Raw genomic sequence first — 12984 nt, 5'->3', positions numbered from 1 at the left:
ACAAGATTATGATGATCAAGAGATGGCTCAGGCAGTGATACTACAAGGAGGGCTTTGGGATGTATGGCCCCTGGGAGGCATTCATGGACAGAGGACTGTTCTCGGGATGGACTTCACCAGAGTAGGGAGGGAAACAGACTTCTAGGATGCAGGCTGGCACAACTGATTAAGAGATCTTTAAACTAGGAATTTGGGGGGGATGGTTGGGAGATGTCCAGGTAATCTCCACGCCGGATTTTAACATTGAGAGGGAAGAAAGCAAAGCGAAAAAGGATACAGCCATGGGTAGGAGATTGGACATAAGGAGGAAGGGTAGTGTAGATACCAGTCTAATAGGTGATACTGGCAGTAGAATGTCTGTGCCTAAATCGGGTAAAGAATGTGAGTGAAGCCAAATAGCAAAAATTAAGATGTCTGTACACTAATGCGAGGAGCTTAGGTAACAAAATGGAGGAACTAGAGATACTGATGCAGGAAGTAACACCGGATATTATAGGGATAACAGAAACATGGTGGAATAGTAGTTGAGACTGAAGTACAGGTACTGAAGACTATTTGCGTTTAGGAAAGACAGAAATAAAAGGCAAAGGTGGTGGAGTAGCATTGTATATCAATGAGGAGGTAGACTGTAAAGAAATAAGAAGTGATGGAATGGATAAGACAGAGTCTGTCTGGGCAAAAATCACATTCGGGAAGAATGCTACTAGCGCCTCCCCTGGGAAAGTGCTTGGAGTGTACTATAGACCACCGGGATCTGATCTGGAGATGGATAGAGACCTCTTTAATGTTTTTAATGAAGTAAACACTAATGGGAATTGTGTGATCATGGGAGACTTTAACTTCCCAGATATAGACTGGAGAACAAGTGCTAGTAATAGTAATAGGGCTCAGATTTTCCTGGATGCAACAGCTGATGGATTCCTTCAGCAAGTAGTTGCTGAACCAACAAGAGGGGATGCCATTTTAGATTTGGTTTTGGGGGGCAGTGAGGAGGTTGCAGGGGACAACCTTGGTTTGAGCAATCATGAGCTAATTCAGTTCAAACTAAATGGAAGGATAAACAAAAATAGATCTGGGACTTTTGATTTCAAAAGGGCTAACTTTAAAAGATTAAGGAAATTAGTTAGGTAAGTGGATTGGACTGAAGAACTTGTGGATCTAAAGGCGGAGGAGGCCTGGAATTTCTTCAAGTCAAAGTTGCAGAAACTATCAGAAGTCTGCATCCCAAGAAAGGGGGAAAAATTCATAGGCAGGAGTTGTAGATCAAGCTGGATGAGCAAGCATCTCAGAGAGGTGATTAAGAAAAAGCAGAAAGCCTACAAGGAGTGGAAGATGGGAGGGATCAGCAAGTAAAGCTACCTTGTTGAGGTCAGAACATGTAGGGATAAAGTGAGAAAGGCCAAAAGCCATGTAGAGTTGAACTTTGCAAAGGGAATTAAAATCAATAGTAAAAGGTTCTATAGACATATAAATAAGAAGAAAATAAAGAAAGAAGAAGTGGGACCGCTAAACACTGAGGATGGAGCAGAGGTTAAGGATAATCTAGGCATGGCCCAATATCTAAACAAATACTTTGCTTCAGTCTTTAATGAGGAGCTTACAGAGAATTGTCGGATGACAAATGGGAATGAGGATATGGAGGTAGATATTACCACATCCGAGGTAGAAGCCAAACTCGAACAAATGAGACTAAATCGGAGGGCCCAGATAATCTTCATCCGAGAATATTAAAGGAATTGGCATATGAAATCGCAAGCCCATTAGCAAGAATTTTTAATGAATCTGTAAACTCAAGGGTTGTACTGTATGACTGGAGAATTGCTAATATAGTTCTTATTTTTCAGAAAGGAAAAAAGTGATTTGGATAACTACCAGCCTGCTGGTTTGACATCTGTAGCATGTAAGGTCTTGGAAAAATTTTTGAAGGAGAAAGTAGTTAAGGACATTAAGGTCAATGGTACCTGGGACAAAATACAACATGGTTTTACAAAAGGTAGATCGTGCCAAATTAACCTGATCTCCTTCTTTGAGACAAAGGAAACATAGTGGATCTAATTTACGTAGATTTCAGTAAGGCATTTGATACGGTCCACATGGGAAATTATTAGCTAAATTGGAAAAGATGGGGATCAATATGAAAATTGAAAGGTGAATAAGGAACTGGTTAAAGGGGAAACTACAACGGGTTATATTGAAAGGTGAACTGTCAGGCTGGAGGGAGGTTACTAGTGGAGTTCCTCAGGGATCGGTTTTGGGGCCAATCTTATTTAATCTTTTTATTACTGACCTTGGCACAAAAAGTAGGAATGTGCTAATAAAGTTTGCAGATGACACAAAGCTGGGAGGTATTACCAATACAGAGAAGGACAGGGATATCATACAGGAAGATCTGGATGACCTTGTAAACTGAAGTAAAAGTAATAGGATAAAATTTAATAGTGAAAAGTGCAAGGTCATGCATTTAGGGATTAACAACAAGAATATTTGTTATAAGTTGGGGACGCATCAGTTGAAAGTAACTGAGGAGGAGAAGGTTGATCGGAGGATGACTATGAGCCGCCAATGTGAAATGGTTGTGAAAAAAGCTAACGTGGTCTTGGGATGAATCAGGGGAGATATTTCCAGTAGAGATAAGGAGGGGTTAGTACCATTATACAAGGCACTGGTGAGACCTCATCTGGAATACTGTGCACAGTTCTGGTCTCCCATGTTTAAGAAGCATTAATTCAAACTGGAACAGGTTCAGAGAAGGGCTCCTACGATGATCCGAGGAACAAAAAACCTGTCTTATGAAAGGAGACTCAAAGATCTTGGCTTGTTAGCCTAACCAAAAGAAGGCTGAGGGGGGATATGATTGCTCTCTATAAATATATCAGAGGGATAAATACCAGGGAGGGCGAGGAATTATTTAAGCTCATTACCAATGTGGACATAAGAACAAATGGACATAAACTAGCCATCAGGAAGTTTAGACTAGAAATTAGACAAAGCTTTCTAACCATCAGAGGAGTTAAGTCTGGAACAGCCTTCCAAGGGGAGTAGTGGGGGCAAAAGACTCATCTGGGTTCAAGACTAAGCTTGACAAGTTTATGGAGGTGATGGTATGATGGGATAGCCTAATTTTGGCAATTACTTGATCTTTGACTATTAGCGGTAAATATGCCCTATGGCTTGTGATGAGATGTTAAATGGGGTGGGATCTGAGTTACTACAGAGAATTCTTTCCTGGGTGTCTGGCTGGTGACTCTTGCCCACATGCTCAGGGTTTAGCGGATCGTCATATTTGGGGTCGGGAAGGAATTTTCCTCCAGGGCAGATTGGCAGAGGCCCTAGGGGTTTTTCGCCTTCCTCTGTAGCATGGGGCAAGGGTCACTTGCTGGAGGATCCTCTGCACCTTGAAGTCTTTAAACCATGATTTGAGGACTTCAATAGCTCAAACATAGGTTAGAGGTTTGATACAGGAGCGGGTGGGTGAGACTCTGTGGCCTGCATTGTGCAAGAGGTGAGACTAGATGATCATAATGGTCCCTTCTGACCTTAAAGTCTGTGATTCTAGGATCATCCTCAAGAAGACAGGCTGCTTTTAGATGAATGTTGACACTAGAAAGGATAATCTGAGAGAATTTATTCAATATTTATTTTCTCTCACACTTTGGGAAGCAGGAATTAAACTTCTTGCTTTCTCTTAGACACAGTATGTAAATAGGTAACACCTCTACAAGTGTCCAATATCTGATTGCAATAATGCCCTGGGACCATTATGATATTGAGAGAGATGGGGAAAGCTGCATCAGGGAAAATGCAGAAGAGGATTACAATGGTGACGAAGTGAATTTATTGCAGGATCACCATTGGAATGGAAAGCAATGACTGGAATACTGGAGAGGGTTTAAATTGGAGATGGGTGCAGGCAGTGTCTCCTGTAATATGAATCCGAACAATGGGACGTGTACCTGAATCAAAACTTTAAACCTTCTGAAGTTCACACATCACTAATTTTTACTACCTTTTTCCATTACATTATTTGCTTTTGTCATATACTACATTTACATAACCGGAGGATCAACATGTAGCAGGTAAATTAAGTGATGCAGCTGAGGTCCTTTTCCCAGCTCCTTACTGATGCTTTAATGTGATTACGGAACAAACAAAAAAGCCATTCAGCAGTGTCAGAGTACTTATGGCACATGGTAACTTTATATGAAGAGTGAAAAAATAGCATATTTAGAGCCAGGAATAGGCACTTAATAGAAACCAAAATAAATAATTGTAAGAAATATCTCTATAGTACAATATGCAATTGTTTAAATAATAAGAACAACACTACAGTGGAAAGCACTTTTTAAACACAGTTCAAAAGGAAAAACTTTATAATAAAGAACAACCAATAAGAAAAATATGTAACTTCTTAAACACTTGTTAAAATCTAAAACAAATGTTACAGTTATCACTACACATTCTATTGCTTCAGGACTTCAGCCTGAGGGGTCTAGGAAGAAACTTCACCTAAAGACAGATTACATAATTGCATACTTTGGCCTTCTTTTGCCTTCCTCTGAAGCAGCCACTGTTAGAGAGAGGATATTTTACTAGATGGACCAGTGGTCTGATATCTTATGACAATAGCATGTTCTTCTGTTAGTGTGAAATAATTATCTTATTAAATCTAAACTTAAGGTTGCTTGATTTATCTTTATTTTCATAAATACCAAAAACCTGATCAGAACAGAAAATCTTCAGCCATACTAGAAAAATGCTGTGGGAAATTATTTTTGGTATTTGGAATTCAATTCATGGATCAAAGTTCAATTCAGTAATTTCCAGGCGCGTGAACTGGATGAACTGGAGCTGATGGAGAGTGATGGGGGGAATGACACAGAAACCCACTCCTCATTTTACCTAGAAGTCTGCTGTGACTGCAGGGAAAAAAGGAGTAGGAGGAAAGCTAGCTTCCCCTCAGTTGTGGTGTTGTACTTTTTATTTTCTTTAGTCACTGGAAAAAAGTAAGCTCTCAGTAATTTGTAAGGATGTAAATCACACAAGAGGATTGCCTCACAAGTTATGATGTACTAGAAGCAATGGAAAAAATGTGCTAACTTTATAGAAAGGCACCCCATCTGTCAATATTTTGGAAGTACAAAAAGAGTTACATAATTCAGAAAGATTATTCCCTGCAGGCTAGTGGCAGGAATTTGAAAAATGGGAAGGAAGACTCTGACATAGCTGATGGGCTTGGCCTTGCATATTGCATTGCATGTACGTACCTGGCTTGTGAAACCATACCTGTTACTGTACTTCTACAAAGCCAGATAATCTGCAACATGACAACTAAAGCTCTTCAGTAAAACTCCTTCATATGAAGAAGAAACAAATTTAGAATCGGATGTGGGGGAATAATAGGAACTAACAAGTGTACAATGCAAAATCTGCTTTAATATCATCTTTTCATACAAAATATTACAGAAGTCTGCAAAAGACTTCAACATCAGATTATTACCAGTTTTGACCTGAGGAAAAGCAGAACACATTAAGGGTTCTGCTCAAGAGTAAATGGGTTATGCTAGTATTATGCAATTTATATGAGTTAGGCTGGGCTGATTATACCCAATTCCAAAACAAAAGTCTGCTGGTTACTCAGCAGCTTTGTTGTCAGAGTTTGACTCCATATGGTGATGCATAAAGAAACACCTCTTCCTCCCCTTATTCCCACATGCCAACACCCAGTTTGCAAAAATACATGCTACACATTCACAGCTAAAATCTATGGCCCAGATCCACAAATACATTTAGGCTACTAACTTGCACTGATTTCAAAATGTATTTAGCCTCTAAAATACATGTATGGACCTCGGTGTATGTACGTACCAGTAATCACCATTTTTATCCCATCCCAAAGAGAAATAAAAATGTTGGCCAAGAAGAAAACTGCCATTTCAGACATACCTCAAATGTCTCCCTCTCTCACACACACTTTTCTTGAATATAGTTCTTTAAAAAGAAAAAATGGCTACTGTAGGAAAAATCTTCTTGAATAAAATGGAAGTGAAAAGAAGATCTGTCTAAATGGTTTCCCCCTTGATACCACAAGAAGTAAAAAATTCCTTGAACACTTGATATTCAGGTAACATTCACAGTGATGGGAAAATTGTATTAGATACTGATTTGATCCTTGAACTGACCTCAAACAGAATTTTTCTCACTCATTTTCCTGTACCCATCCACTTGTTTTTCAACAGAAACTCAGTTCAACTGCAGTAAATACCATGAGAAATATCACAGTATTTTAGACCTGACCAGCAACAGCATCAAAAATTCCATGTGATTTCTAGATTAGAGAAGTCTGGATAGTTCACATATGGTTCTGATATACCCAAAATATCATAGAGAGCCATGTCATAAACAGATAGCTAAGGGTTAATGTCTCTTCCACCTGAAGCACCTGACCAGAGGACCAATCAGGAAACCGGATTTTTTCAACTCTGGGTGGAGGGAGTTTGTATCTGAGTCTTTGTCTGCCTGCCTGCTTTCTCTGAGCTTTGGAGAAGTAGTTTCTTTTTTCTAGTCTTCTGTTTCCAAGTGTAAGGACAAAGAGATCAGATAGTAAGTTATATGGTTTCTTTTCTTTGGTATTTGCATGAATATAAGTGCTGGAGTGCTTTGATTTGTATTCTTTTTGAATAAGGCTGTTTATTCAATATTCTTTTAAGCAATTGACCCTGTGTTGTATCATCTTAATACAGAGAGAACATTTGTACTTATTTTTCTTTCTTTTTATATAAAGCTTTCTTTTAAGACCTGTTGGAGTTTTTCTTTACTTCAGGGAAATGGAGTCTGTACTCACCAGGGAATTGGTGGGAGGAAGAAATCAAGGGGAGATTTGTGTGTTGGATAGCTAGCCTGATTTTGCATTCCCTCTGGGGAAATAGGAAAGTACTTTTTGTTTCCAGGATTGGGAACAGAGAGGGAGATTCACTCTGTTTGGATTCACAGAGCTTGTGTCTGTGTATCTCTCCAGGAGCACCTGGAGGGGGGAAGGGAAAAAGGATTATTTCCCTTGGTTGTGAGACTCAAGGGATTTGGGTCTTGGGGTCCCCAGGGAAGGTTTTTCAGAGGGACCAGAGTGCCCCAAAACACTCTAATTTTTTGGGTGGTGGCAGCAGGTACCAGGTCCAAGCTGGTAGCTAAGCTTGGAGGTTTTCATGCTAACCCCCATATTTTGGACGCTAAGGTCCAAATCTGGGACTAAGGTTATGATAAGCCATCCATCAGTAAATGGTATTTGCATCTCAGATACAACATTAGGAACTAACATTGGAAACCATTCACTTTTACAATGGAAATATAAAGGAGGCAAATGAATGCATTAAGTTATATCTATATGGCCAGAGCAGTGGTTCCCAAACTTGTTCCGCCGCTTGCGCAAGGAAAGCCCCTAGCGGGATGGGCTGGTTTGTGTACCTGCTGCGTCCGCAGGTTCAGTCGCTCGTGGCTCCAGCAGCTCCTATTGGCCTGGAACAGCGAACCACGGCCACTGGGAGCCGCGATCGGCCGAACCTGCGGACACAGCAGGTACACAAACCAGCCCGGCCCGCCAGGGGCTTTCCCTGCACAAGCGGCGGAACAAGTATGGGAACCACTGGGCCAGAGAATACTTGTTCGGCTTTTGCCCTCAGTTAGCCTTAATTTATACATTATCCCTCTTTTGACATTCATAGCTCTATTTTTACATTATTTGCAAATTATAAAATGCTGCGTGTTGTAAAATAATAAAGAGTCTAGATTAGTACACCTCACGTCATTCCTGTGTTCTTTACTAGTGATTTATTTGTACAAGGGGAGAAATATTAATGATTTTTTTAAAAAAAGAAAATAAATTATTTTTGACTGTGACCTCTATTGTATATAAGCAGTGGCAATTAAAACCAGAAGAAAGCTCAAAGTTGCAACCCATGTGGGCTGACATGGGGTATGGATAAGTGCATTACATCACATAGCTGTGCACCTGTTAATAACATCCAAGACTGCTTAAAAAGAACGCTGAAGTCATAATAGGCAACTATTTTGTATGCTCACAATGATGACATCATGACAGCTACCAAGAGTTCCAAGTACTGAAAACACTTGAAAAGAATGTAGTGGTCACACAGATTGGCAAATGGTTTCCATTGGCTTCCAACCAGCAAGAAGTCAAAATTAACAGCAACTTGGCTTAATTTTAATTTAGCCTTTTTAAAAATAGATGAGGTGATATAAGAGCGTGGGTTTGTTTGTTTATTTATTTATCCGCCCCAGAATTTCTAGGCAAACAATCTGCAAGAGATACCTGCATTACAAATAAACTCAATATAATATTTAATTTAAAGTTAATTATTTTCTTTATATTCCTCTGAAAGAAAATCTTATCTTGATCCCATCTTGGCCTGGAATATGCCTCACCTTCACTCAACTTCAATTTCTGACTAGCCCACAGGGGAATATCCCTGGAAATCATTGTTCTTAACAATTAGTTTAATTAATGAAATTAGTAGATCTCTCTTACCTAAGGACTGGTACAGCTCAGTCATTTTAGGATGATCCCAGCAGGTCGTTTGTGTCTCATGGCTAAAACATAAAATATGAAGGTTTTAGAATGAAATATGTACGGTAAAGCTTCCCCTAAGACAGACACTTCTCTTTGCAGATCTTCCCATAAATAGATTTCCATATTTAGTAGGTGTACAATTCAATGATTAAATGTTTATTCACAGAGCAGAATGTGTGTGTATATCATGGCAATGATGTTGGAGCTTTTCCCAGCCAAAAATCACAAAAATTCGTAGTTTTTTTTATGATAGGTGGGTTTTCTGCCATCGGTTTTGGAGCTAAATTTCTATCTCCTACTACCATATTACATAACGAGCAGTGCAGCATCTAAACCTTGATGGTGTATAGAATGCCACAATTCTTCTTTGGGGATTAGAGCAGGAAGTGTGACTGATGGTCGATATGTCTATTTGTTTCAGAGTAGCAGTCGTGTTAGTCTGTATCCGCAAAAAACCAGGAGTACTTGTGGCATCTTAGAGACTAACAAATTTATTTCAACATGAGCTTTTGTGAGCTACAGCTCACTTCTCTGGATGCATAGAATGGACTATGGTACGGTCCATTCTATGCATCCGAAGAAGTGAGTTGTAGCTCACGAAAGCTCATGCTGAAATAAATTTACGTCAATTTGTAACACTAGGTATGAATTTGGCCCATTATATTTAGTGATGGGCTCAAGATGCAATATTTACATCTAAACTATAGACAATCCTGAAACTATGGGGTTCAGTGGTTTGGGTTCAATTTCTAATTAGACTAGATTAATTTATAAAATGGACTTCATTTTAAATACAGTGACCCTACTCTCCTCCGTATAGAAGTATTCAAAAATGACAAAAATATTTAATGAACAGTTTTGTCAATTTTTTTCTCCAGTTTTTCAATGAAATGTATGAAGGATTTGACCTGCTCTATTTTAATTGTTCACTATTCAATTAGGTGGGTGAGGTGTCAGCTACAAATGTTGTCCTACATTCCACTTCAAATGGCTGTACCAAAAACCTATGTTAAATTCTATTGAATCAGCAGCTGCTTAAACTGCTTCTAAGCCCAATGTGTTTGATCTCAAACATTGATATTTTTTTTCTTTCCTGTTGTTGTTGTTGCAGTTTCTGTTTCTTTGAACTCGAGCTGGAATTCCATCTCCTGCCCTAGGTCCATTGCAAATTTCAAGAGGCAGTGCCTTCGGGAAGCACAAAAACAATTAAAAAGGGATTTTGAACGCCTGCAGAATACACAGTATGACCAGAACGCAAATTGGACATTCTCTGCACTGAATCAAGCAGCCTAGTTTTATAACAGAGTGGGATGCCAACAAGCATGTATCATGAGAGAAAACCACCAAACTAAAGTGTGAGTAAGTGAGTGCAACAATGATTCATGCCTCCTGAGGGTACATATTTTATGATTTTTTAAATTGGAAGATACTAAAATATGTGATCATATATAACATTATGATAGAAGTCTGAGACTGAAAAGTAATTTGTTTCTTCTCCTGCCAGTAGAGGACTGGTCACGTTGTCTGCAGCTATATTAAAGGGAGGCTGCAAGAAAGTGAAAGGAAAAGTTTTGAAACTTGTGAGAGCTAAATTGTGACTAGGGGTATGTCTACACAACCCACTGGATCGGCGGGTAGTGATCAATCTACTGGGGATTGATTTATCGCGTCTAGTGTAGATGCGATAAAATCGATCCCCGATAGCTCTGCCATCAACTCCGCAACTCCATCACGGCAAGAGGTGGAAGCAGAGTCAACGGGGGAGAGTTAGCGGTCAACTCACCACCATCCTCATGGCCAGGTAAATTGACCTAAGATACTCGTAGCTGAAGCTGGGTATCTTAGGTCGACTACCCGCCCAGTGTAGACCTAGCCTAGCTCTTTCACAGGAAGGCTGATCACAACTGCAGTCCCCACATTTGAGGAGCAAGGGGACTGCTCCTCTGTCTGCAGATTGGCACAAAAAAGTATGGGGATAAAGGCAGGACCTGATCCAGAGCTCTGTGAAGTCAGTGCAGAGGCTCCCATCAATATCAATGGACTTACAAACAAAGCTTTGGAGAAGGCTGCTTCTTCCTGTTTACCAATTTGTGCTCTCTAGCACAATCTAATCCAAGAAGGGGCAAAATCTGTACTGAGACTCTTGAGAAACAATCAGAATGACATACCTTCTATTTGGTCTAGCTTCCTACTTAAAAGAGAGGGTTGATTAGTTGGCACAAGTGAACCTTTTACTGACTGAACTCTACATTCAACATTCTTTGATATGCTTCTTGTTTGTAATGATTTCCAAGCTTCGCAGTGAAGTCACAGCAAAGACCGATGTTGAGGGATTACAGACTATTATAATAGAAAAAACTAAGGCATAGAATGCACCAGAAGGATACAAGATTTTAAAGAAAACTATTCCTGATTGATCTCAGTATCCCTCTTCCCTTTATAATGGTAAAGACTGCATACCGTGAAAGAGGGAAAAAGAGATGGGAACATCTCAAAGGTCTTGCATTGCTCACTGACACCACAGCAGAGAGCAACAGTTCATGGCTGCAAATACACAAGCTGAACTGAGATTGATTGTGCTTTTTTTTTTTTTTAAAGCATAAAATAGGAAACACAGAATAAAAGTTGCAGAAAACCTATGGATCTGTCTCCGACTCATCTGATGTCCTGTATTCCCTACCATGTGTGACAGATAGGAAATATGGGGTGAGAATAAAGCATTAGCTGCTTACAGTGAACTTGGATACAGCTAAACTGCATTTGCAAAGAACATGAATAAAAGTTGAAAAACATTTTAGAGAATCAATATCTTAATTGCACTTTTGGCTGTAAAAAGCCTCATCTTACTAGGAAGCACTTCTGGGGAGGAAAAAAGCCTCGGTGTAAAACAACTCAATTGAGAAACTACATGACTCTGGACTTTGGTAAACGGATACAGAACTAGGTGAAGTGACCAGAAGTTGTTACATCTGATGGCTGTTCAACATCTACATAACATTCTTTTGCCCACAACTGGTAACCTGTTGTGAATTCTTAGCACAAAAGTCAAGAATCACATAGGGATGTCTCCTCCAGACCAGAGCTGAGACACATATGTGGGGCAGTGTGAGGAATTTCTCTCTACTGCTGACCACTCTTCTTGTAACAAGAAATCCCTATTATATAAACAGCAATCATTCTTTCATGTCTCTTCATTTTCTACAATGCCATCTTCCATGTGGTGTTTGAGTAGTGAGTGTGCCACTGATCAGTATGTCAAATAACATAGAAATACTAGGAGAAAGTTCACCCAACAATTGCATCAGAGCTGTATTTCTCTTTCAAAATAAACTACCTAATTTTCCAAGTGAAATGAGTTCGGTTGTCTCAGACTGCTTTGTGAATACAACAGAGCACTTTAGGCTCCAGTGTTGTCAACCTAACACGATTCACAAGCACTGGTTTTATGCATTTTTGATAAACACTGCATGGTCATCTATAATGCAGAGAAGTGCAGAAGGGCACAGCCTCTATTAGAAATTGATTTACTCCATTTATCCACAAGTGAATTATGCAAAGCTGAAATCTGCAGGGCAAACGAACCCCCTCGTCTATTTGGCCTTTCATTGACCTCAATCCCACATTGAAGGAAATACTCCTTTTTATGGGGATGAATCTCAAGTCAGTATCCATGGAAGTTCATTTCTTTGCCTTCTCTTAAGCAATGATTATCCACTGGGCTGAATGCTGAGTATCAGGTTTTTATTATATCCACAGGCAATTCAGCTTAGACTATCAAATTCATATCTTACGAGACAATGAGAGCTGGACTCTAGAACTGGAGGTATCCCTCTCACTCTTGCATGAAAGTCAGTGTTTTAAGGAAACTCTGCATTCCAACTCTGTAAAGGTTGAGTGCCTGTGAAGAATAAGGGCAGATTTTGCTGGTACTTTACATGCAGAACACAAGAAGGCTGCAGCTTTTTCATTCTAACTAAAAAGTGTTGCCTCTTCCTGAACATTTTCAGCACAGAAAGTTATCAAGAATTCCAAACACATGTACAGCTCAAGGAAAGGTTAGATTCCATTGAGACTATCCTTCATAAGCCTCTTTGCCATTTTCAAAGGCCACTTAATTGTAAGCTTTGGGGTTGGCTGTGGGAGGGGGTGTGTAAGTGTGTATTGTGAACACTATCTCAAGTGAAATGCCAGCTCAGCAATTCTAGGCTGTCTCAAAGATACTTGGGTACACTACCATCCTTAACAGATCTGCTGAAAAATGTTTGCCATATTTCCTAACTAGATCCTATAAAGTCAGAGAAACATTACAAGCTCATGACTCTCTAGCTTATCAAGATGCAAAAAGGGAAAAGAAAAATAAAGATAGGCCTGGAAGAACAACAGATGATAGCGGTGCGATGATG

At 39.6% G+C, this 12984-nt stretch overlaps 1 protein-coding gene across 14 annotated transcripts in view; it reads right to left on the bottom strand.

The window, feature by feature from the left end:
* Positions 1–12984, bottom strand: part of DMD (dystrophin) — a 2125007-nt gene that overhangs the window by 93317 nt on the left and 2018706 nt on the right. For all 14 annotated transcript variants that reach the window (XM_050936430.1, XM_050936437.1, XM_050936440.1 and 11 more), the window contains one exon: positions 8540–8601. In XM_050936430.1, coding sequence (XP_050792387.1) covers positions 8540–8601 — 62 coding nt within the window. The remainder of the gene's footprint in view (positions 1–8539; positions 8602–12984) is intronic.

This window comes from Gopherus flavomarginatus, chromosome 1 (genome assembly GCF_025201925.1).
Source record: "Gopherus flavomarginatus isolate rGopFla2 chromosome 1, rGopFla2.mat.asm, whole genome shotgun sequence".
NCBI classification, from domain to species: domain Eukaryota; kingdom Metazoa; phylum Chordata; order Testudines; family Testudinidae; genus Gopherus; species Gopherus flavomarginatus.
This window is presented reverse-complemented; position numbering and strand designations above follow the sequence as displayed.